Source organism: Saccostrea cucullata, unplaced genomic scaffold, assembly GCF_032062105.1.
Source record: "Saccostrea cucullata isolate Sc308-1 unplaced genomic scaffold, CSIRO_AGI_Scuc_v1 ctg1129, whole genome shotgun sequence".
Classification (NCBI taxonomy): domain Eukaryota; kingdom Metazoa; phylum Mollusca; class Bivalvia; order Ostreida; family Ostreidae; genus Saccostrea; species Saccostrea cuccullata.
Window position 1 is genome coordinate 167,493 of NW_026922597.1, and position 27,492 is coordinate 194,984.

The 27,492-nt window shown below is 31.4% G+C and overlaps 1 protein-coding gene and 1 long non-coding RNA gene across 2 annotated transcripts; both read left to right on the plus strand.

The window, feature by feature from the left end:
- Positions 1–11,377: 11,377 nt before the first annotated feature.
- On the plus strand, positions 11,378–17,446 carry LOC134262048 (uncharacterized). Its single transcript, XR_009990929.1, has 3 exons — positions 11,378–11,505; positions 16,212–16,317; positions 17,292–17,446. It is a non-coding gene; the product is annotated as an uncharacterized LOC134262048 (long non-coding RNA).
- Positions 17,447–24,958: 7,512 nt separating this feature from the next.
- LOC134262045 (uncharacterized) lies at positions 24,959–26,329 on the plus strand. Its single transcript, XM_062744423.1, has 2 exons — positions 24,959–25,451; positions 25,629–26,329. Exons 1-2 carry the CDS (start codon positions 24,959–24,961, stop codon positions 26,222–26,224), a joined length of 1,089 nt encoding a protein of 362 aa, XP_062600407.1. The 3' UTR covers positions 26,225–26,329.
- The last annotated feature ends 1,163 nt before the right edge of the window (positions 26,330–27,492 follow it).

A 27,492-nucleotide genomic window follows, 5' to 3' on the forward strand; every position in this document is an offset into this window, starting at 1 on the left:
ACCCTATAAGGTAATAAACAAACATTATTGATCATGCTGATTGGAATAAACAAAGAAAAAATATTAAGCATGCCCAGTTACTCCAATATCTACATATACATGTATATCAATGTATAAAAGAATCCTGTGTAAAGTTATTTATAGTTAGAGAGAGAGAGATGTTGATAAAAGGGTCAATATAATTGAAAATCATGCATCAGTGATATTTTTTTTTGTTTAATTCTCAAAATATTTAATTACATTCTGTTCTATTTTAAGCAGATACTTTAATAATAAAGAATGGCTGAAAAAATCCTCACATCATGCTGCATAACAGTACATGTAAGTTCAAAGGCACTTTATAAATTCAGTTGGTTGCATTTGTATGTTTCAGCAAACAAAATTAATGAAATAAAACTTATGTTGATATATAAATCAGCATATTATGCAAACTTTAAATGATTGCATTACATACCGTATTTTTCAGAATTGCATGTAGTGCATCGATAATTGTCAGTATTTTTCATTCAGTTTTTTCCCACAATTGCAAATGCTTGTATTTTATTTGGATTAATCAAATTTAAGGATTGTATTAATTTATTTATCATATTTGTAGTTCAGCTGTAACAAAACAAATTATCTGATGAAAGATTCAGCCAAGCACAAGAATAGGAAAGGATGTTATGTCCAAAGAAATGGTATGTTACTGGACAGGTGATGATATGTTATTGATGTAAATGGAGTGCAGCAATAAAATAGAGAGAGCAATAGTAATCCATAGACAAAAAATTAAATCTTAGTTCTTTTCAAGAATAGGCAGGTCATGATTAGTCACTCTGAGATAGTTCAGAGCAGATTTAGATTTGTTCAGATCATATAGCTAAAAGGTAGGGCGGGTACACAGTGGGGGATCAAAGTTTCTGGAATATTTAAGGCTGAAGCTTTTTGTTATAAAAATCTTTCCAAGATTATCAGGGCCACGATACATCATATTATTTGAACGAATACATCTTAGTAAAGAATCCCATAATCAAGGGTAATGGATATGCCATAATTAGGAACAGAATGTTTATCTTGAAAGTCCTAAGTAAATATTGGAAAGTCATTTTGTTTATTTCTTGGCTTTTAAGTTAAGTAGAGATTAAAATAATATATAAAGTTTTCATAATTTAAATTCCTATTTTAAGGAGACTTTAGTTAATATCTTTCAATTAATCTTTAAATATCCAACTAGCTGCAACTTGGAATAGCTTGTTATGAATAATCTGCAGAGCTCACAAACTATATAAGGTGAAAAAAGCTACAATTTACAGATTGAAAGCAATATTTTGTTGTTATAGAAAAGGGGCATAACTCTCATCATGATAGTAAATGATGGATGTCAGATAATGTGAAAAATGTGTACTGTTGGAAAACAAGTGAATACAGTGCAGTCTAAATAAGTACAGTTAAACAACAGTATCTTAAAATCAAAAAACGTTGACTACTTAGGGTATGTTGACGTTCATGACAGTATTACAAATTGGATGAATGATTTGCAAATACTTTGATTTGCATATGATTTACTTTTGTTGACTTAATTTGCTCATTTTGCACTGATCTCTTTCTCATGTAGATTATTAATGAACAATAATAGATTGAACTAGAAACTCTTGTTGCTACAGCAACAAAGAAGGTCTTCCGTTCTCCTCTATTTATCTCCATGAATGAGCTTTTTATCTATGTTAAAAAAGGCATATTATATTTTAAATGATTTCAGGAAAACAAACGGCCGGAGGTAAAATTTACCAAGATATTTTACTTTACTTTAGACAATTATATATAGTCTTAATAACATGTACAAAAATCATTTTCAATTTTTTTAATCACTTTCTGTGACGACCGAAAGTGACGGAGGACGCATTCTACCCTATATTTGTTGGCCAATTTTCATGGTTTATTATTCATATTAGTTTAGTGTCTTGATCTGTTAGTTTAAAAGATCTCGTTATATTATCTTCTCATTTTGAGGACAAGAAATCACGTGACCGGAAGTAAATTTTGAAAAGATATTTGAGGTTACTCTAGAAATTTCAGTCTGAATAACATGTCCTTAAATCATTTGAAATGCTCTTTTTATAAAAATATTTATGGGATAGTATGATATTAAATTTATGCAGTTTTTATTTCATAACCGGAAGTTGTCATTTTTGTTTCCAGTGGGACTGACATATTTCAAAACTACAAATGAGATGATAAAATCTCTTACTAAGAAAGATTCCATAAGAAAAGTTGAATATTTTTATTTATTTGTTCACTTCCTGTGACAACCGGAAGTGACTGCGGACAATGTTAACCAAAATGGATTTGCCTACTTATCAAGATCTATCAGTCCTATAAGTTTGGTGTCTAAATCTCTTACCGTTTACGAGATCTAGCTATGATAACTTCTCATTTTGAGGACAGAAAATCATGCAACCGGAAGTGAATTTTACAAAGATATTTGACGTTAATGTAGACATTTGCAGTCTGAATAACATATCCAAAAGTCATTAAAATACTTTATAAATAAAAAAATATTTATGGGAATGAAAAATACTCAAATTATGTAGTTTTTCTCTTATAACCGGAAGTTGTCGTTTTTTCTTTCGGTGGTACTGAAATATTTCAAAACTACAAATAAGATGCCATAATATGTTGCAGAAACAGTTTCATAAAAGAAAAGTTGAAATTTTGATTTTTTGGATCACTTCCTGTGACGACCGGAAGTGACGGCTGACAATCTTATCACAACTGATTTTGCCTACTCATCAAGATATATCACTCCTATATGATTTGTGTCTTAATCTCTTACCGTTTATGAGATCTAGCTATGATAAGTTCTCATTTTGAGGACAAGAAATCACGCGACCGGAAGTAAATTTTAAAAAGATATTTGACGTTACTGTAGACATTTGCAGTCTGAATAACATATCAAAAAATCATTACAAATAGTTTATCTATAAAAAATATTTATGAGAAAGAAAAATACTGAAAAAATGCAGTTTTTCTCTTATAACCGGAAGTTCTCATTTTTGTTTCCGGTGGGGCTGACATATTTCAAAACTACAAATAAGATGCTGTAATGTGATGCAAAAAAAGTTTCAAATAAGAAAAGTTGAAATTTTCGATTTCTTTGATCACTTCCTGTGACGACCGGAAGTGACGGCGGACGATCTTAACCCAAATGGGCTCGCCTACTAATCATGATCTATTACTCATATAAGTCTGGTGTCTTCATCTCTTACCGTTTCTGAGATATGACTATGACAAAATATTTCTGAAAAAACAGGAAATCGGACAAATCTGACGACCGGAAGTGAATTTTGAAAAAATGAAAAAAACGTCTTAGCGGATTTTGGTTCTCTATCATCCCTGAAAATTTCAAGAAAATCCGCCCAGCCATCTCTGAGAAATCCGATTTACAAGAAAAGGGGAAAAAAAAAAAATAATAATAATAATAATAATAAAAAGAAACAGTACAATCTCTATAAGGTCTTCCGTCTGAAACGGAAGACCTTAATTAGCAACTGTAAATGGCATATATGAATTTTATATACTCTGTTTAGAGTTGAACTTTGGTATATATCTTTGACACTGTGTGATATCTTGAACACATTGGGATATCAAAGTCATTTTAAAGTCCCTTGAACAACATTTTTTTCCTCTATATATCTTACCCTGGATCTCTTGGATATCTCAGTTTTTCAGCAGTCCCTTAAGCATTTCAAGATAACAAGAGTGACTTTAATTTATTGATTCAATTAATTTATTATTAATTATAAATATATCAATCAAATACTTTTATGATAATGCTTTTATATTTTTCAGGCCATATAACAAATGGTTGCTGAATTCATGAAGACTGCAGTGGGATGATACAGTACTTTTCTACCCTTATGAACCATATCTAAACATCATTTGAGGATCCCTTTCTCAGAAAAGAAGAATTTCCATATTATTCAAAGACTATACTTTATTGTTTGTTTGTATGTTGTTTAACGTTCTTCTTGAGAATTTTTCACTCATATGGGGATGCCAACATTTTCTGATGGAGAGCTGCAAATTTTGTTCTTTACTTGGCACACATGGCTAATTGAGCAATGAGGGATCTTTTTGGTGCTAGCACCTACTGCAACAAAGGACCTCTGTATATACAGTCTCATCTCTATATCAGACTGTGGGATTTCGAACCAGCAATTTAAGGATCAACTCCTTACTCATGACTCGAGCAGACACTCTTGCCACTGCACCATGCAGGTGACTTCATAGGTTTTAAAATAATAAGATAAGATTAATATCTTAAAACTAGAGTTTTTAATTCAATCACAGTATAGAAAATGTTTGGAAAAAAGGGAGGTAATAGCTACATGTAGCTCTCACTGGTATTGCATGCATAAACTATATGAATTACATATTTTGATTACACATGTATTTTAATCCAGATCAGTAAAAAAAGAAATACTTGAATATTTTTACCATGAATTTTATTATAAGGTTGATTATCTTTAAAAAACGGAACATTAATTATTTTGAGTTGGAAGAAAAAAATAATAAAAATGTACATGTGCACTTAATTTTGTTTATTAAATATATTAAAATTTGGAGATCTTGTGAAGGATATTTAAATATTGATATATAAATTTTAACTTCATTTTTAAACAGCATAATCTTTATTATAACATATGCCCTTTTATATACAACTTATTTGTTGTTAAACATTCCATTGTCTGTCTACATTTAGTGCTTAGTAAATTTCTTGTAACTAAAAACATGATTGCATGCTATTTGTTTACTTTGTCTTTTATTTCAGTATAAATCATGATATATAAATGGTGTGCATATCAGTTTAAATTATTTTTGTTGAATTCAGTTTAAAAAAATAGCTGATTAGAATTATGTAGATAGATACCTTCCAGAAATATTTACATGTACATGTACTAGTAGCTGCGGATATGTAGCTTATGTGAAATCAGGTATACTTGAAAATCAATTTGCCTGTATTTATCAAACAGAAATTTAGTTAACACATTCATATACATATGCAGTATTTCATGCTTAAAATAGACTGTGTGTTAATGTTAATATACTTCTTCAACATAAACATTGATTAGAAGTGATCTTGATGAAATAAAAACATATATCTCACAATATTTTTTTTTCTTTTTTCCCCAAATTAATCACAATTTAAATTTATATAAATTGATAAAAGAAACTGACTATACCATTAAAAAAATTTTGAGTTGTCTTTCCTTGTTTAAAGAAAATATATGATGCAATGAATGCTCCCTTGGGTTCATGACCCTGAATATTGATAAGGTTTGGAGGTGTGATTTAGGAATTCAACTTTGATATATCAAAGTGTATAAGTCGTCTAAAACATTTCAGAAAAGTATTATTCATCAGAGATTGTTGTCTAATTATATCGCCAAACCTTGAAGAAATTGTATTTGACAACATTTTTATATCATAATATCGCATTCTAAAATAACAACACGAGGCGTTATACTTTTCCGTATAAAATAGCTATCGTAAAAATACGATTGCTTACCTTGACTGGACAAGATATAAAGTCGGTGTATATTGACAAACCAGAGTTATCATGACTTGATCTGACGAGATTTGACGAGATAGTTATCTATGTTAACAAAAAATTATAAATAATTATGTGGATGGCATAAATATTCCACCATACTATCCAAATAATTTTTGTCGACATATGTGGTGGCATATTCATGCCATCCACATAACATTTTGTCAACATAAGATATCACGTCAAGTCAAGATAACTATCGCTTCAAGTCATAACTTTCTGGTTTGTAGTCAAACACCGACATTTATCTTGTACAGTCAAGATAAGCTATCTATGATGGCATATTTATGCCACCCACATAATTTTTTTTTTAAACATAGCATATCTACGGAAACGTATAACCGCCTCGTGTTGTTGTATTAGAACGCTATATTATGATATAAAAATGTTGTCAAGTACAATTACTTCAAGGTTTGGCGATATAATTATGACAACAATTTCTGATGAATAATAATTGTCTGATATGTTTTAGACGACTTATACACTTTGATATATCCAAATTGAATTCCTAAATGTCGCAATAAAATAATGCGTAAAAATTAAGCCGCTAAAATTAAATATGGCAGACATTAGTGCACTATATCATATATGAAGACTTCGCTTAGACGACTCGATTTCATCCAAAGGAAAGATTCAACAAAATTAGAACGACTTGTAACATTAAATTTATACAAGATACAAGATTTTATCAGTCCAATTTGGACCCATGGAGGCGCAAAATAGATTTACAAACAAAATTAAGGAGGAGGATCCAATTGATTGAACAGACATGATCCTACATATAATGAGAGAAGTTGATAAAAATTTATATAAGAGATATACATGTATTGTATATATGTTATTATAATATTATAGTCAAAGGCAAGAAACTTGAAAAAGGTACATATATGCATATCAAAATATACTCAATTAAGGTAGATAACCGAGGAACTAGAAATTGATCTAAGTATGTCAGGGTCTTCAATCCTCATTAGTTATGAGCCAATAAATTGATTATCAAAAGATAGAGACTAAAAATTTTAACATTTAATTTTACAGATTTTATGAGTTCAAGTCTTTTTACATTAAGATGAGGACATACCAGGGGAAAATGAATTTCATTCTAAATATAACGTATTGCACTGAATTGATGTCTAATTTAAATAAAATAAATCACATAGTTATAGGATATCTTGCAGGCTCTTCCCTAAATAATAAATCTTATGAATGTTGCTTCAAAGGACAGTCACTATATTTGGTAATACTTGTCCGCTATACAATGCAAATTATGATAACGATATCTTTAATCATGTTCTTTGCTTGGAGAACATATACAGACATATAAGCATTTTGTTAATTCAAAATTTTAACAAAAAAAAAAAAAAAAAAAAAAAAAAAAAATCGAGTGCACGTCTGCACATACTCTAACTTTTAAAATTAATTGTAGATTTATAAAAAGAATGAAATAATTTGCATTTTGTCCTCTTTCTTTTTAAAGATAACACACAAGCTCATTAGTTAATGCTGTCACAGACACAAAATATTCCCCCAATCTATTATGATTTATTTATATAGTAAATTAGATTAATGTTATAATTTATACAATCATATACTTCTCATAAAGTTGCTCTTTGAGTTCATCAAAAAAAGCATATACATAAATATAACACTCTAATAACTGTAAATTTCTTTTTGTTTATTCTGCGAAAAAACATTGCAATTACCGACAGCATTATAAAAATTTTAGATTTTTATTTATAAAAATTATTTTGTTTAATAATCATTATCGGAAAATAAAAATAATGCACGTAGCTACGGTTTTCAAAGAGTGTCCCGAGTCTTAAGAAAAGCACACACTCAGAAAAAGAGGAAAGCATTGTCTAGACATGCACTACGGGCATGCAATTAGTGCTATAACAATTTGAATTATTTTATTTAAATCAGACATCAATGCAATGCAGTAGGTTACATTAATAAATCTGATGTTACAAGTCGTTTGCATTTTGCTGAATTTCCTCTTTGATAAAATCTAGTCGTCTACGCGAAATCTTCATATATGTTATATTGCACTACTGTCTGCGATATTTCATTTTAGCGGCTTTAATTTTTACACATTATTTTAGTTCGACAGTTAGGAATTCAACTTAGATATATCAAAATGTATAAGTCGTCTAAAACATATCAGAAAAGTATTATTCATCAGAGATTGTTGTCATAATTATATCGCCAAACCTTGAAGTAATTGTATTTGACAACATTTTTATATCATGATATCGCGTACTTATACAACAACACGAGGCGGTTATACGTTTCCGTACATATCATGTCAAATCAAGATAACTTTCTGGTTTGTCGACAAACACAGATTTTATATCTTGCCAAGTCAAGATGAGCTAGCTATCTTGACATGACGAGATAACTTTTAAAGGCGATACACGATAAATTATCTCGTTTTGTCGAGATAGCTATCGCAAAAATACGATAGCTTATCTTGACTGTACAAGATAAAAGTCGGAATTGGACGACAATCCAGAAAGTTGTCATGACTTTCATTTTAAAGATAACACACAAGCTCATTACTAAGTGCTGTCACAGACACAATTTTCCGCAATGAAGTTTTGATTTATTTGGTAAATTCAGATTTATACGGAAACGTATAACCGCCTCGTGTTGTTGTTTTAGAACGCAATATTACGATATAAAAATGTTGTCCAATACAATTACTTCAAGTTTTGGCGATTTAATTATGACAACAATCTCTGATGAATAGTACTTTTCTGACATGTTTTACACGACTTATACACTTTGATTTATCCAAGTTGAATTCTTAAATGTCGCACATAAAATAATGTGAAAACATTAGGCCGCTAAAATTAAATATCGCATACATTTGTGCAATATAACATATATGAAGACTTCGCTTAGACGACTCAATTGAATCAAAGAGAAAAATTCAGTAAAATTCGTGCGACTTGTAACATCAGATATATACAAGATACAAGGTTTTATCAGTCCGATTTGTACGGAAGCGTCAATGTGTGGCTCTACATTTGTTGTGTTGTAACTTTGTATATTGTCTTATATTGTATCGACTTATCAACATATCAAGTGTTATATCTCCTTATTTATACACATATTTTGTATTGTATAAAGATTTTTTAACATAATTGAAAGCAGCTTCTTGCGTTAAATAGCTTTTATTGCTTTAAGTTTTATCGATTAAAATTATATGTTGATTTTCAGATATCGATCGAAACAAGATATTTAATCATATCGATATAGTATTGTTGATATGATAAAATAAAGATATGGTTTTAGCGATTTTAATTTATGAATATTTGCGATAAAAAAGTCAGAAAAAAGTGTTTTTGAATTAACTTAGCGGGGGCGGGAATTCCAATGAACCTTCACTTCACTCGGGATTCAGTAAAAGCTCATGTAACATGCATTTGCCAGCGTGTACGACTGAATGCTGAATCAAATTAAAAAGTCATTTTTAAGGCCTCGTTTGTTTGGACATTCCGTGTAAAATTTACGATAAAATTTCATAGAACTTCCAGAAGGAAGTGAAAATTTCATTGATGTACCTAAAACAGTTTTAATTTTATGACGCTAGTCCACGAACTTTTTGATAACCCGTCGTATTTGTAATACTTGTCCACTGTTCAATGCAAACTAAGATAACGATATCTTTAATTTGTTCTTAGCTTGGAAAATATATGCAGACATATAAGCATTCAATATTTTCGTCTGATGTTATGCCATGCATATGATATGACCTCAAAATACTGTAAATTCAAAATTTCGAGAAAATTGTACATTTTCTTTGATAATTCTATTGGAAAAAAAATCGAGAGCACGTCTGCACAAACTCTGTATTTAAACATAATGTGAAGATTGATAAAATGAATGAAATAATTAGCATTTTGTCCTCTTTCTTTTTAAAAATAACACACAAGCTCATTAGTTAGTGCTCTCACAGACACAATTTTTTTCCCAATCATATTTTGAATTATTTGATAAATTCAAATTTATGTTATTATTTATATAATCATATGCATAAGCATTTTATGAAGTTATGAGAAAAAAAAAACATTGCAATTACCGAAAGCATGCAATTTTAGATTTGTATTTTTAAGAATAATTTTTTTTTTAATAATCAATTTCGAAGAAGAAAAATCAGGCACGTAGCTACGGTTTCCAAAGAGTGTTCCGAGTCCTATGAAAAGAAAACACTCATTAGAAAAAGTGGAAAGCAATGTCCAAACATGCTCTTCGGGCCTATAAGTAGTGCTATAACAATTTGAATTATTTTATTTAAGTGAGACATCGATGCAATGCAATACATTATATTAATAAATCTGATGTTACAAGTCGTTCGAATTTTACTGAATTTCCTCTTTGATTAAATCTAGTCGTCTACCCGAAGTATCCATATACATGTATGTTATATTGCACTAATGTCTGAAATATTTAATTTTAACGGCCTATAATTTTTACACATTATTTTAGTGCGACATTTAGGAATTCAACTTTGATATATCAAAGTGTATAAGTTGTATAAAACATATCAGAAAAGTACTATTTATCAGAGATTGTTGTCATAATTAAATCGCAAAACCTTGAAGTATTTGTATTTGACAACATTTTTATATTATAATATCGCGGTCTAAAACAACAACACGAGGCGGTTATATGATTCCGTAAGATAGCTATCGCAAAAATACGATAACTTATCTTGACTGTAGAAGATAAAAGTCGGTGTCTGACGACAAACCTGAAAGTTTTCATCACTTTACGAGATAGATATTGACATGATATGTTATGTTGACAAAAACTTATGTGGATGGTATGGTGACATAGTTATGTCATCCACATAATTTTTTGTCAACATAAGCTTTGTCCGAGTTTTTACTTAGTAAAATCGAAAGTAACATTAGCAGATCTTGACCTCGCCATTTTTGTTGTCATTTGCTACCATTTAACTGGTTCTTTTTTATTGATATGGGACCAGCTGACGTGCGATGCATTTCGATTCATTAATAAATATTTATGAGTTTAATTGGGACATTTCTAAGTTTGTCGTAAGTTTAAACAAAATGCTAAGTGTTCCGAATAGGTGTGTATCAGTTTATTAAAAAACGCACTTTTTTTGCAGGGAATCAGTCTGTTTTGCAGGGAATCGGTTTATTCACGGTTATTTTCAGGGAATCAGCAAAATATATCGATTTAATTTTATATAGTGAAAAATCAGTAGAGGTAATATAAAATGTTAAAGGTTCAATGCAGAATTTTCACTAACACAGAATGATACTGTATGCCATACAGTATGTAAACTTGAAGGGCTTCAAATTCAGAACTTTACTTGACACTCTAGTCCATTGAAGAGTGAGGATTCTTTATCTTGCCTATTATCGACTGAAACTACAATGTGTTTACTTTTCTTGAAAAGGTGTAAAACTTTTTTTCTATCAATCTAATATTAGTAACCGCCATATTGGAGCAAAATTAGGAAGTTAGTCTTTGAACATGTAGTACGTTTTATTTCCTGCATCCGTTCCTATAATAAGTCATGTAATGACGAAAACTCACAAATTTCTGTATATTTATTATTTAATTTTTGGTGGAAATAATCAATATGTATATATTAGAAGCACTTAAAGTCAGATATTTCATAAATAAGAATAAAAATCACACCAGATACCCCATACCACCCAATTTATACAATGATAAAATCGACGAGTATTTTTTTTATCTTATTATGCAATCATCACGTCTGATCAAAGTAAGCTTGATATATATCAATCGGCAATCCTCTGCTGACTTTGCTACGCTCTATGAGGTATGAGCCATCCGAGGAGCTCCGAGTGGACATGTATAAGGAAGTTATTTTTAGACGCTATTAATATTTCGTACTCATTTCAATGAAAGCTGTGGTGAGTTTTGCTACGTCATTATTATTTTTTTTTATGCTTTTAGAGAGAGATAATATTAAAATGGACGCCATAGCTAATTAATTAGCCCTTGTAATCATTAGAATTTGCAAAAGTCTTTTAAATGTCATTCCTGAAATAATTTTGATCGAGAACTTACATTGATGAAAAAAAAAACTTATAAAAAGCTCAATGAATTGTTACTTGTTACTGATTCCTAAGATCTTTCTATATTAGAATAAGTTAGAAAACTTTCTTATAGGAAAAAAGCAGAAAGTGTCTCTTATTTATGGTATTAATCTGTATTTAGAAGAAAGAAAAATCATTGTGAATATTAATAAAGGGGAAGTTGTATTAAAATAAGTATTTAACAAACATTCATTATTTGTCATCTTTTATCAATATGATTAACATGCAAAAAGCACAAACGTATTTTACACAAATACTTTAACTTCCTCTATCATTGTTTAAAATTTGTTCTTTTAATCAAACTTCCGCATGTAAAAATTGTGATATGAAGAGGGTTCAAGTTAAATGATACTCATAGCACAAAGTGTCATGTCCTTTTATGAAGTTGAATCTCACACAATCTCACTTTGCAATTAAAACTTCCTGTTGGATTTGATATTTATTATTATCTATCAACTATGAAAAATATATTTAGATTCACGTAATAACCTATAGTACTTAAGTTTCTGAAATTATCAGGTACAATGTATAGTAAACGAACATATATAGATTAGGTAACTCGTTAATTTTTAAATTTAATTATAATTATCCTCTTCAACGTTTTAATATATGCATAATAGTCATAACGAGCACACTTACATAACCAGTATGTATAGGTATTAAACATGAACATTTACAAGTATGTACCTAAATTAAGGGACAACAGGGTTAAACACGTCGGTTCACCTCAAACATTACACTGCAAATACATGTATCATTGATGATGAAAGAAGATGAAAGATAAAGAAAAGCCTATGATAGTTATAAAAATATAATTATATATGAACTACATGTTCATCTAACAATACCGGTCTTGTTAAGTAGCCCCCCCCCCCCCCCCCTAAGGTCTCCCCCCAGAGAACTTACTCTAGTGTGGATCCCCCGGAAACTGGTTCTAGAGAAGGATTTTCCCTACAAAAACTGGCTCTAGAGTAGGATATAGGTTATATAAAGAGTACGATTTCCCCCAGATCAAGCCAATTTTCCCCAATGAAATAATTGCTCCACTTATTTTTTGAGGGGGAGGAGTGTCACATTGCTAAAAGTGTCCCTTCTTCAAAATTATGACTAGATGTATAGAACATACGTATACAAAAATAAACATGGACATTTTAAATTTCATTTTTCTCGCCTTAAGTCACACCATTTTTTAAAATTAAATGAATTGGTGAAACCAGAGGGGGCTATATGTTTCCACTGTGTCTGCCCATCTGTCTGTCTTTTTGTCTATCTGTGTGTCTTAAATGATTTTTCACATTTATTTTTCTAAATGCTTTCTTAAGACATTGTACTGATTTTTGGTTTAGGAGTATATCTTGATGCGTTAAAGTTCAAGTTTCCATTTAGTTTCGCTTCAAATTTTTGTAAAAAATTACGACCTTTTAATTTTTTTTTTCGATTTTCCTCAATGTTTCTCTAAACGTTTGGAGATATTGAGCTTATATTTCAATTTCCAGTTAAATGAATTTTTACGGAATAATGTTATTTCCACTTTTTAGCAAGATAACACCTGCCGGTTTGGGACAATTTTTGCAAATGCAATACACCCAGAATTCTATAAATGTATTGTACAGTGTAATTATAACATGACAAATATGAAAACCCTTATGGACAAATAACACAAACAAACCTTTTTCTTTCACAAGTAAGATGTTTTTGCTAAATTAGATGTTTCTCTCAATTTAGAAATGATATTTATCTTTAGTGAAACAACTTTATGTTTATCCAAGCCAAATAATTTGGCAATATGTTAAAAAATGCAACTTTAGAGTTCAATATGCTTCTTAAAAAGTTTTTAAAATGAATGAAATTTTCCTGCTTTCAATTAACGTTAAGAAAAATCTTACATGGTTAAGTCGGAAAAAACCCACTCATCTACCTTTTAAAAACAGATTGTCGTTTAACATTTTCCCTACGCATATTGTGACTGTGGTTTATGACTCCTTAACGAGGGGGAATCCTACTATGATGAATAAAGAGGGGGAGATCTTACCCTAGACCTTGATCATGTTCTCGAGTAGACGTAATATCCCAGAGTCAAATTTAGTTTTAAAAAAAGCTATAACAGGTGGTGTGAAACACATAAGCTACAACACTAACTAGTGATATGATACATTTGCCAAGAAAATATTTCTACATGTATTGAATTGAAAAGAAGACATATTATTATTGCAAGAAATGACTGCATCTTCTTAATACATTTTAATCATCAATACAGTGAGAAAGTTTGCTCCGTACTTAAAAAATTCATGTTAATATATACTCAATTTATCATAAAATAACCCGTTTTGATTTATCGGCTTTCAAAATATTTCCAACGTATAATAGTATTCTCTTTAGATGTAACAAAAAATATGTCCATTTTTATCCACTTCTGTAAAAAGAACTAGGGCAGCTGCGAGAAATGGGAACCGGCTAAGCTACATCTAAATGTTGTAGATTGGTCTCTAAGATATTTTGCAGGATGTTCACTTAAAAAAAGAGAAAGTATTGAAGATTTTTTACAATGGTTAAAAATGTGTCAAAACCTTTAAATTCAAACAAACACAATCATGTATATAATCTGTGGAAACATTTGTAAAACCTTACTTTGTTTCCAATAAGGGAGACATGTTACAACGCACTTTGAACAATTTCGCACTTTGAAAAAATACTAGTACCGTATAGCCGGTTATTTTGGCGGGGATATAATTTTGGCCTATTTTGGCGATTTATAAAAATTCACCAAAATAAAAACCGCTAAATTTGTAGCCTACACACCTTGCGTTTGTAAATTCCCCATTTTTGAATGGTTACGGCAAATCACCGGTAGAGCTATCACCGGTAAATAAGTCAACAAATAGTTATAAAGAAAGATATAATTATCCATACTGACATTATTTTGATTAAATAAAAATATTTAGTTCTATAAGTTTATCGTTTTTAATTTGGATTTCATCACTGCCAAAACTTTTACTCCAATCGACCCTCAAGTTATAAAGGTGTCATGCTTGCTAAACAATGGGTTCAAATCGTCTGTCATTTATACGGCACACTCATGACCAGTGAAGTTTTTTCAACAATTAATGTTTTAAACTACATGTACTTGTTATAATTAAATAACTGGTATCAATTAATACCTATGTGTGAAAGTAATTGCGCTTGGGATGGTTTGTTTACGTAAACACAGACAGCGCTTGGAATGCATTGTCTGCAAAATGTATATATAAACGGATTTAGCTACGGAAAAAATAAGTTTGTGTCCTACTTTCGTTTTCAATTTAATACAAATATTTTACTTCTTTAGAAATGTTCTTTACATTATTTGTGCAGTTCAAATAAGAGCTACATCTGAATTTCCATATTTGGGGTGTGATTTAACAATAGTATCTGCGTATTTCCGAGGATTTCCCGACACTTTGGCAAGTTTGGGAGGGTGTGCAATCGTAACAAGACCGCATTCTTAACCTGCGACTTAATGGTAATAAATTTGAATTCACCAAAATATTATCCACCAAAATTAATGATATATCTTAACAACCTAAAATCGCCAAATTTGTGTCCCGCCAAAAAAAAACCGGCTATACGGTATTCAAAGTGCGTTAAATTTGGGACCAAATCAACGCACTTTGAAAAAACAAAATTTCTTTTCAAAGTGCTTTGATATCGACCATATTAACGCACTTTGAAAAAAAATATGTATGGCTTGATCAATATTCTTGAAAATCTTAGGTATGATAAATAATTGAACCTGTTTGGATAACTTTTCGGTGATAAGATCATTTCTGGACGAGAAAGAGAGCGATTTTGATTTTTCCATACTTTGAAAATTCTTTCTCTCTTAAATATTTTACTGTACTAATTTTTTTTCTTGTTTGCATGCATCTAATGCAAATTAAAATTTATTGAAAGTTTTCAACGTCACACCAGTTATGCAAATATATTTGGGTGTGGCATAAGCATCAGTATGGGGGGGGGGGGGTGCTAGTCACACAAATGTTTTGAAAGGATATACATAATATAGAAATTAAAAACTGGGCCTTACCTAGGGGGTGTTCCACTTAAAACTTGCTATTTGAGTAAAAAAAAAGGATTGGTCTGAGAGACACATTATTAAAATGTTGATGTACATTCTTGACGCACCTTAATTTTCTTCTTAAAGTACTTCTAGTGTGTCCCAAATTTAACGCAATTTGTAAAAAAAATTCAAACTGCCTTTATTTTGTCCCAATTTTAACGCACTTTGAAGAAAACTTTCAAAGTGCGAAATTTTTCAAAGTGCGTTACCACAGAGGCACAATAACGGTATCACAATCTATTTGTTTCGCTGTATGTCATCTATGCATGTAGGTCTCATATGATCAATTTAGTTGTTTTCAAACCCAATAACAAAGTGTTTTCACTGTATTTTAAATGAGAGTTCTTATTAGAATACTTCGAATCTTTGAGCCATTTTTTTAACATTTGTACGAAAATATTTTTCCCATATATTTTCTCATAAGGATCAAACTCCTTAACCAAATAGTATGGATTTAGATGCTTCAACACCTTTGCAAAAACTCGTTGAGATCATCATAAAGGGCAATTTGAGAGAGAGGGAAGTTAAAGGTGAGATTTTTAGAGATCATTTTTATGACGTTTATATACCCACAATCAATTGAAACGCAATACCCTAATTTTAGGGTTAAAATAATATACGGGATATAACTATGTACCAGAATAGTTAGGACATCTTTAACTTTGCCAAATCAGTTATTACATGTATTTAATAGTTAAATGATTTTCAAACCATAACCGGAAGTTGATTTTTAGCCCTCATAACAGAAAAGAAATTAGTATTTTTAACAAAATTATTGACAATATTTTGGGTTTTTACGGTTTTGTACCTGTTAATAATAGTATTGTACTAAAATTTCGGCAAAAAATCTCCTTTTTTCTTTTCCGAATGTGATGCCTGTATTTCCTCAAAATGACTGTAAGCACGCATTTTCATTGTTAATGCTGAAAATTATCAAAATAAAGGATAAAGAGAGCTATAGATGCAAATAAACACTACATAACGACTTATTGGGCTCATGTGTTTCAAAAGCATGAATGACAGTTCCTTGACCGGAAGTCTAAGGGTTACCACACTACGCAAAATTAGAGAAAATTCGACCTTAGTATCTGAAAAAATGCCCAAGAATATTCATTTTGCACAGATAAAGACATTGATAAACTTAATGCATGGTCGAAATCGGGCTGCGTATGTTGTACATGGCGGAAAAGCACGTTTTTTAAAACTAAATGGTCGGAAAGAGGTTTTTAAAAAGTTATCTATTTAAGAGGGCTAAAATCAACTTTCGGTAATGGAATGAAAATCATTCAACCGTTAAATAATTGATTTGGCAAAATCAAAGATGTCCTAACTATTTTGGTACATAGCTATATAACCCGTATATAATTTTCACCTAAAAATTAGGGTGTTGCGTTTCTATTGATTGTAGATATATTTGTAGCTTTTGATAGATTGGAAAAATCGAACATATAATAACTTCAATATAAATCTAAACGATATGACTCAATACTCTACAAAATTATAGTGAGAGATAAACTCTGGCCATGCGGCATATCGCTGGAAGGTGCAATAATGTCTCTTATAAAGTCAGCTTTCATGAAAACCCACGAGAGGGCACACGATCTCTCATGGTCACAAAATATTCTTTCTTTGTGGAAATATCCTGGACATTCCGCTTCAGATCTTGAAGCCATTGCAAGGACTGGAATAAAAGGTAAAAATAACAACATCCAATGTAAGGCATAAGCGAATTAAACTAAGTTTAGAATGCTTGTAATGAATTTTCATAATCTAAAATGATTGAACATAAGTTAAACAAAATTATGTTGGCATTTAAGTTTTTATATATCTATATGTATGTAACCACTATGTATGCAACAACTTTAATTTTATTCAAAGGGTGACAACAGAGTTGTACATGTTACTGCATGCTAGCTTAAGCTATTTCATTGTCATCTGAAGGATGACAACATTTGTCACCTTGCACGTGAGGGAAACATTACGAATTATCACACATCACGCGACATAATTAGATTGACTGTATAATTCTGAAGAATAATAATGTTAATTCCAATGATCTTCCGCACCTTCTACGAGAAAAAAAATGTTTGTTTTGCCATATCAATATATTCCACAATTAGTTAAAAAGTATAGAAAAAAGGAGATTATTCAAGCTAAAAATCCATTTAAACAATACAAATCATGATCAGGAGTACAATAATCACGAATTTCAAAATAAAAAATCAAAGTACAGGTTGGATCAGATGCCACTGGGGAAACCACAGTTCAACTTAAGACACGATCACTTTAACGAAACTGTCTATGTTCTTGTTTCATCAATTTATTTGTCAATTTTGGGTTCGATATGATTCATTACAGAGTAATTTAAGGAATGTCTGTAATTGTTGGCCAAACTGTTCGATATAACCTGGTTTGGGTCAGTTTACGCTTTAAAATCCGCAAAGCGGATTATTACAAAAAAAAAGCGTTAACCGATCCAAACCAGTTTATACTCGAATAAGGCCATGAATTAGAGTCATTTCTTATAATTTTATTTTAAAATAATTTTAACAAATGTGGATGTAAAATCACATTGCTTTTTATGAGTTCAAATTTACCTCTCAATAATGCTACCGTATTAACGGAAGTGATGGAAAGCGAGTGGAAGTTATATCTGATACATAGAGCTAGCATCCATGATGTTTGTTTACATGTGGTAAGATAGAGCTACTGTTAGAAGTTAAAGATACATTTATTAAATCTGGAATTTTCAATGAATCCCGAGGACGAGAAATGATGGGATTGCACGGATACAGATGATCCAGCTGGTTGTCAAGGGGTGTGTCCCTATACCAAACCAGATTATGCAAAATAATTTCCGTTCCTTTTTGGAAATTAACCAATGAGAGGCTACAATACAAACAAAATTAAATTATAATGTTTTATCAAGAGGCTTTGTTGTTAGTAAACAAATAACGTTTCTTCTGGTTAATTATCCAAATATGAAAAATAGATGTATCACATTATGTCGTATCTTTTGTTTCAAGCTCAACAGGGTTCATCGTGTGGTCATTTATGTGAAATCAATAACTTTCGTGGGGTTTAATTTTGGTTGTTTTCAAGGAATTGGGAGACCAATGACAACATGTTAACTTTCATCTGCAATACTAAAAACTTAATATTTTCTAACCATAAAATCAAATTCCCAGAAACCCCCTTTTTAACCTCGAAAATTTGACCCTACGAAAATGTGGGATTTTATAGTAAAAGCAAATAACCGTTGTTAATTGACAATTCGTCGTCGATATATCTAAATACACGTACAAGTAATAGCTTTTTAAAAAGCTTGCCTGAATAATGCCATCAATATCTATAGAACCCATGACTGTAAAAGCATGATAAGTTATAAACGTTTACATAGGGGAGGGGGGTAAATTATTTCACTAAAGTTATGAAGACGGTGCACAAAACATCTTGCTTTCATTTAAAGCTGTTTGCTACTCATCAGAGTAAAAGAAATCGACGTAAAAAATGGAATGTATAGTACATGTACATGCATGTGGATAACAAGTCATTTGAAATATAAATATGAGTATAGTTATGATACATGTATAACATGATATTAAGGTTTTTAAAAACTAAGAAACAAAACAAGAAATTGGGAATCGTTACGGTTATGACTGGCATTCAGAATATGTTAACTAGTTTGTTGGGTATGCCAAAGCATCAACGGTTGTTGGAAACGTGGGATAAATAAAGCCCGATATGCATGAATAACACAACAAACTAGACTACAGGCCTGTAGTCTGCGCGGATTCAAGATGTTTGTTTTTTTCGTGGAGGGGCCGGGTCCACATCAAAATATTTGTACGAGCAAAAAAGAAATAAACTTTCTCAATCCTGAAATGTGAGGGGGCACTTTCTTAAGTCTATTTTCTGCTTTTGTAGGAGGAAAACCTGGAAAGGGGGGATATGATCATATATACACATATTTGGCCAGTTCTTCGTATCAAGAAGTTTTTTTTTCGTTTCGTTATTATTTCCTTTTAAAATGATGTAACTTCTAACTTCTTTCACAAAATTTTATATTCCAAAGCCTGATCGAGATTTTGATATAAAGAATAGACTTTATTGAATTCATGAAGTTTTCATTTTAATAGAATAGTCCAGGAAAAGGGTACAAAGTGATATTTGGCGCGAAATGATTGTAACGCCCCTTACCTAGAAGACAAATGGACTAATCCAGTAGTACAGAAACCCAGAAAAAAGGTCAAACGTGTATGTCCGTATAGGAACTTGCATGAAATAAATAGCTTCATACAAAAAATAATGGAAATCAACACATCAATATATTGTATAAGCAATATGGTAATTTTTCTGCTAACTGTTGTTGTTGAAACGCAGTTAACAAAATCCGATGATAATCAGCATGCACAAAACTTTGCTGGCTAACTGTGACCTGGGAATTCTAACAGATTACTGGAAATATAGTCTCCAATAACCATAAATATATTGCTAATCATGATCAAAAACTCAAATATTTTTTTTTTAATTTATCAAGTTTATAGTAATTGCGAATACAAATGCTTATTGTTTATAACAAAATAATTTTACAAATAACCAATGACAAGGTAAGTAAATAGTAAGGTAAGTAAGTATTGTAGCATAGTACTCGTGAAGTGTCCTCTTCAATATTGTTAATATTTAAGATATCAGATCCACAAAGGACATGCTTTTCTAACTTTATATATCAATCCTGTATTAAATACTCTAAAACAATTTCAAAGCATTATAGAGTAGAAAATGATTTAGCAGGAGAAATTTTCAAAAATATAATATCCGAGCAGTTATTAATTAATCAAGAAAGTATTGAAGTCTATAGGAACAAGCAATTAAAAAAAAAATAAAAACTTAAATACTATTAATAAACAAATTCTATGGTGGAAAGATGTACATTTGTATATATTTATTAGAATTATGACAAGAAATACTTTTTCACCAGATAGACTTTCAAATAAAATTATTGATTAAAAGGAAAGGAAGATAGCTCTTGAAAGACTGGTCAAGGTTAAATAAAATAGGACAGATCTTACATATTGAGATTAAAACATACATGTTATCATATACAGTTAATTCTCGATAAACCGCCACCTTTTGTAATTTAGAAATCATGGCGGTATAACGAATTTGGCGATGAATTGAATTTCCCATCTTCTGGAAAACAAGAAGTGGAGTTACCGTTCTTAGAAATACCTTTTAGCGTTTCTATTCTTATTATTACATGTACATGTATATAAAAACCTATTACTGATTGAAAAACTTCAAGTAATTTTTTTTAATGTTAAAATTCGTTATTTAAAACAAAGTGTGCAGTTATGAAATAAAGACAAGTACAGGTGTGTGCATCTAATCTGCAGGTATTCTATTGAAAAAAAAAATGCTGGGTCGATCGTCATGATATATTGCCGATAATAAGTAAATTAAATTCTTGAATAAATTTATTGTTTATGGCAACATTGTTAATTAAGCGTTCACAATGTATACCGTATATTTATTTTTTCAGCAACCTTTGCGTTGTTTAAATCAGAGATCATCTAAATAATATAGTTATAGTTATCGGCATACTTTAACAACGACCCGCTTTCCTGGCGAAGCCGTGACTAAATGATTTTTATTAAACAGAAAACAAAATTATGAAAACAGTTCATGTTAAAATTATTGTTTATTTTGTTCTTCTTTAATTACTTTAAAATTGCATGTACCTTGTCTGCTTTGCGTACTTTACAACAGGGATAGTGTCAGCCAATTAGCCGCGCTTCACTGACCACACGCACCTGTGGCGGTATATCGAGATAATTGACACTTAAAAATGGACGTTTGTTGTGAAAACAGGGTGGCGGATGGCGGTATGCGAATTTGGCGTTATAAAGAGAATTTTATATAGCAGGAAAAACGTTCTTGGGAAATCATGGCGGTATTGCGAAAATGGCGATGAATCGAATGGCGATAATTCGAGAATTGACTGTATATTTGTTATGCATTTAGATTCATCGCATCTGAGGCTATAATGGATCGGATACCTTACCATCCTACCTGGGTCCACTGTTATAAAACATGCTTAACTCTGAGAATGCTCTCAATTCTGAGAATTTTCTCAAATCCAAACTTCTCAGACTCAGCGGCCGTCATAAAAAGGTTGAGAAAAATAAAAATACCTTAAACTCTTTTATTTTCAATTTCTCAGCTGAGATATTCTCAAGAGTTGAGTTGAGATTTTTTTTTGAGAATTCTCAAAGTTTTATGACGGTGGACCCTAGTCCTTGTTAAGCCCGCGGACACATAGGGCAAGGACTAGACTTCTCAACATTCCTCTTTCTTGAGCATTTATCTCCACTTCTCCTCCAGTTAGTTTGTGGTCCCTCATTTCCTTTCAACAGTCCTTTGCCAAGTGGTCTTTGGCTGACTAGGTTTCCTCTCCCCTTCCGGTGTCCATCTAAGGGCTATTTCGATCATTTTGTTGGCTGGTTTCCTTAACACATGTCCTATCCATCGCCATCTCCGTTTAGTCAACAAAGTTTGTGTATGTCTTCTGCGTTGCCCTTTCATGGAGTTCCACATTGGCAATTTCATTTGCCCAGAAAATCCTCATCATCTGTTGTGTAAACTAGAAAGTCTGCATATGTCTCCTTCTGTCATTCTCCAGCATTTTGACCCATAGAGTAGGACAGACAGGACGCAGTTGTTATACATTCTTTTTTTTTTGTCCTCCCACTTATGTTATTTGTTTTCCATATGTTCTTGAGGCTGATAAAGGCTCCCCTAGCTTTACTTAGTTAGGCCTTTATACCTTTGTCCGCACCCCATCTGATGTTATCTGCCAAGATAGGTAAATTTGTTTGTGTTACTCGGGTCATTTCCACCGACCTGTATTCATGCTGGTTGTTTAGTTTTTTTATGACATAACTTCAGTTTTCTTGATATTGATTTTAAGTCCAATTTTTTTCTACATTACTCTGTAATTTCGATGTTTTACTTTGCATGTGCTTTTCGGACACCATAAGTGAGCAGTAAAGAAAGAGGATCAGTAGAACCTTTACTCAAAACCCGCCAGCGTCTTTATGATTGAGGTTCTGACTCCAATATATAAGATATGAATGTTTAAATTCATTTTGGGTGCTGAAAATAATAAAAATATTCATATTTGCCATATGAATTTAAAGCATTTCCACCTTGGAAAGGGAGCTACATGTATCAATGGGTTAACGCTGGAATACATATTACAGTATTAAATCCCAGTTACTCGCATACACAGTTCTAATAAGAGTCTCACAAAGACAATGTTGTTACCTACTTTGTTTACTAGGAACAGTGCATATTTATCGCGTAATATATTTTATTCCTTTTCACAGATAGTTTATATAATTGTTCATCACTCGTTTAACGCAAGATTTGACATTTAATTCGTGTAATAAATTCTGGCAAATTGTCAAGGTCTTCTTTGTCGTGTATGGCTTTTTGCCTGGCGTAATCTTCCACGTATAATATTTTTTAATTATGACTAAAAAATTAAAAGTTTGAGGTGTTGTTTAAACGTTGCTAAAACATGGAACGGAAAAAGTTCCTTAACAGACATTAGACATTGGAAGCAGTGTTCTTTGTCTAATGCTGTTCATATCATGATTTATATCGTAAATGGGGTTAAATCATGTTTCCTTCGAATGTGTAGCATGTACATACATTGTCAATAAATTACACAGGTATTAGACCTTCATTTCAATTAATGCAATGCTATCAGAATGTTTGTTACGTCAGAGTTTTATACTCTCCACCTTACCTATGCAGTGATGTTAAAATACCACACTGTGTGATGTCATTATGTCAGTGTTTCGATCGCCAGGATACCTAATATGCAGTAAAGTTTAAAGTACCACAATTATGTTGCTGTCTCCAATTTGATTCAGTATCCAAGAGCATGCTCTAAGTATTATGAATTTCAACTCAACTAAGATGTTCTTTTGGGGTTTCATTTATCTCATGAAATGTCAGCAGATTTAAACTATCATTCGGTAGTGTTTCAGCTTACGTTTCTTACTCTATTTATATTATACTTATTTTGACAACAGCTTAATACATTTTTTGCTTGAACCAGACTATTGTACTGTCTTCTCCATTTTCATTAAATTGTTATGATTTTGAAAGAATGTCATTATACACGATACATTTTATTTTCTGTCTTTGCCTTTTTAGTCAGAGCATATTCCATGGAATATTATACTGAAAACTCAGTATGGCATTCAACCAAGCTTTTTATTATTGAAAACGACAAATCAACGAGACATATGGTGTTTGGAATTTTTTCGCGGTGTGGGTCTTCTGAAGGACTGTATAAAATCTACACATCTCACTCTTTCCGCCACGCGGAACATCGGAGTGAAAAAACTTTTTCATATTTAATGCATGATGCTGTAGAAGAAAATTTATTCGAACAATGTTTGGAAAGTATTGGTTGCAAGTACCAAGAAAACTTGGCTGTACCATTAAAGGATTTAAGCTCGTTTGACAGAGATAGAATAAGAGTATCTAATAATATACACAAATTTGAGGTAATGGTTAATTGTTACATCTATAGCCTTTTTTGGGGACGCTCAACGATATATATATCTCCAAAGTCTAGGGCAGAAAAAGATAAGTCCCTCAGTCGTTAAAGGATTTTTAAAATCTTTTGAAAAGGAAACTCCGATGGTTGTAAATTTTCTTTCACGATGCAAATTTTTGAAAGATTCAGAAATAGCTAAAGCTGTTACAGAAGAGATTCAAAGTGCATTCGTTCGTGTATTTCGAACAAAGATCAACATCCTCTTTGTCTACTGTGCTAAAAGCGCAAAAAATGAGATGCAAAATTTTTTGTGGCCAGATATTCTTGTTGTAGTAACTAGAGGAGTAAAGAAGGCGCCTTTCAAACGATTTTGTGGATTTGACGTAGTATTCAGAGATAACGACTTTTATCTATTTAGTGATGAATCAAAGAAGGTGTTGCATCACGAAACGTTGCTTAATAGCATAGACAGTTCAAAATTAATGAATTTACCCTTAGATAATGTATGCACACAGGACTTAATGAGAAAGCACAAAAATATAACATTAGTTTCCTTTTCCAGGGTTCGATCACAAAATTTTGAAAAATGTCATGAAATGCACAGAAAAGACTGTATTGTTATATACTGTTGGGTAAAAGGGTTTATTCCAGTGGGCGAAAAAGCCTTTCCTAAAAAGATAAAAAACATTGATGTTGATGTACGTGAAGGTGCATGCTTCTTTGCTGCTGATGAAAATTTCCTACAGATTGGAAGCAAAATTGGACGACGATATGGTTCCAGTCTTGGAACCTTAGGAGGTTTTGTGAACATAGATTCATCAACAATAGGATGTTTGACTTGTGCACACGTAGTCTGTCCACCTGCTGCTATACAGTCGGAAGATATCGTAAGATTTATCTCCAGCAATCTGATAGAAGTCGAAAATAAAAGTGATTCGGATGTTATAGGCACAGTAGAAAGAGCTGTTTTTAAACACAGTAACTCAAGAGAAGTTAGTGTTGATGCAGCCTTGGTTAAAATATCCCGACAACATCCAGAGAATGGAAGTTTCCTTCTGGAGATAAGCGATGCGCAATTATTGAGTGCAGGTAATTTAAGAAAACGCTAATTCACCTTTTCCACTCCCACATCTCTTGTACACTTATAAATAAATTTAAAAAATACAAATGCATATGATGCTACAGAGAGTGAGATATAGAGAGAGGTTATGTATTAAACTAAATGCACCGTAATACCTTTTTTATTTCTCAAATCTATTTCTTCAGGTTTTTCAGCTTACAATCGACCAGCCTTTACAAATGGGGCCATTATAAAAATTGATTCGACGAATTACAGACGCCCACTTTTAAAGTGTGGTGCAAGCAGTGGACTTACTGTCGGGTATGCACACTGTATAAACGTCCATGCTGCAATCATTAATGACAAAGAGATAGAATTTGAATTTGGAAATTTTAAAGTTCACGGCCAGATAGAAGTTCTGCCAGTTCAAAGACCAGACAAGGAGAACGAGGCTGCCAATAACAAGTTTGCAATTAACGGAGACTCGGGGTCCCTTGTATTCATGATTGAGGAGGACATGCCGCCAGTTCTTAAATGTGTTGGTATGGTAACTGCTGTAACTACATATGGATCTTGCTTGGTGACCCCAATAGATCATGTTCTTCTGGATTTAGGGCTTCCTCTGAATGCATTTTGCAAGTTCGGGAACGAAGATCAGTCTAGATCTGATGTTGAAATCAATGACACTATCGTTGAAAGGATAGTCCGAGATGTAACACAAGCAATTTCTACTAATTTTGATTCTACATTTCAGACAATAAATAGAAGATTAGATGCCCTCGAAGAAAGAAATTCGATGTAACATTGATTACATGCTAAACTTTATTTCTCACAAGATCATTTAAAAAAGGATTTCTTCCAAAAATCAAAACTGGTGGTAACAGAGCAGAACAGAGCTACATGTATATAAGGAGATATATATATATGTATCAATATATTTAATCCATTTTAGACCGATGTCTTTTCATAGTACTGTTTATAAGTTACAACTACTTCAACAGACTACGAGTAAAAATAACGTATATTTTGAAAAATATAACTTTTGAATAATTAATTTAGATAATAGACTTTGCTCGAATTATAAAACTTTCACAGACATAATATTCTATCAATAACACATAAAATAAGTACACTTCATATACAAATCAATGGATAAACAATCTATTGTCTCTTTCTTGTCCTTTAAAAAGGACATGTATATGCTTTGTTCAAGTGTTGCAAGTGGTAAGATGTGACGATGACGAGTTAAATATGAAAGGGGCTTATCAGGAGATTTCTCAGGAAACCGACCAATCACCTGCTGAGCCAAATTGGAGCCATAAAATTCAACACTTTATGTTCCAGGATTCCAGATATAGAATATACAAATCAATATTTTATACTGTGCAGAATAAAACTTCTATAAGTAGTTGCAATTTCCGTTATACACTTAGCAGTATATAATACCTTGCTCCTTACAATATAAAAAGCCAAAGTTTCCTGGTCAAATGAATAATTTAAAAATGAAATATAATATTGAGAGATAATGTGTCAATTTATAACTCTACATTGTCATTTTTTAATGAAAAATGGGACTTACGGAAAAAAATGTTTGAACCCAGTTTACATGTTTTTTTTAAATTTTGTTTAAAAACCAGACTTTTGAGTATTGTTAATTGTTTAATTTTTTTTATAAATGCATTTTATGATTAGTGAACAATTGATGAAGTGAATTCTTTTAAAGCAGCCTCCAATTTCTGACTTTTACATGTCATTTTTCTAGATGCTTCGATGCGACAATTTACTATAATTTTATATATTCTTTGACTTGTAAAATTCTAATGATACACTGTACGTAATTTGCCATAGTATTTTTGAATTTTATCAACATTATTACGCTTTGCATGTTCTAATTTTAAATTTAATTCACTTTGTGATATTTCAAAAAAAAAAAAAAAAATCGTTGAATTGTCTAGGATTTCTTATACATCAGGTTGCATTTCAGATCCTGTTCCTGTCCTGACATTTAAATAACCCGTTAATTTTTTTTTCACTTTTTAACATGGTTAAGTAAATTTTCAAAAACTTAAA

Coding starts and splice junctions, on each gene's coding strand:
- LOC134262045 (XM_062744423.1), top strand. CDS start 24,959: ATGCACAGAAAAGACTGTATTGTTATATACTGTTGGGTAAAAGGGTTT. Junction 25,452..25,628: donor TGCGCAATTATTGAGTGCAG/GTAATTTAAGAA, acceptor CTATTTCTTCAG/GTTTTTCAGCTTACAATCGA.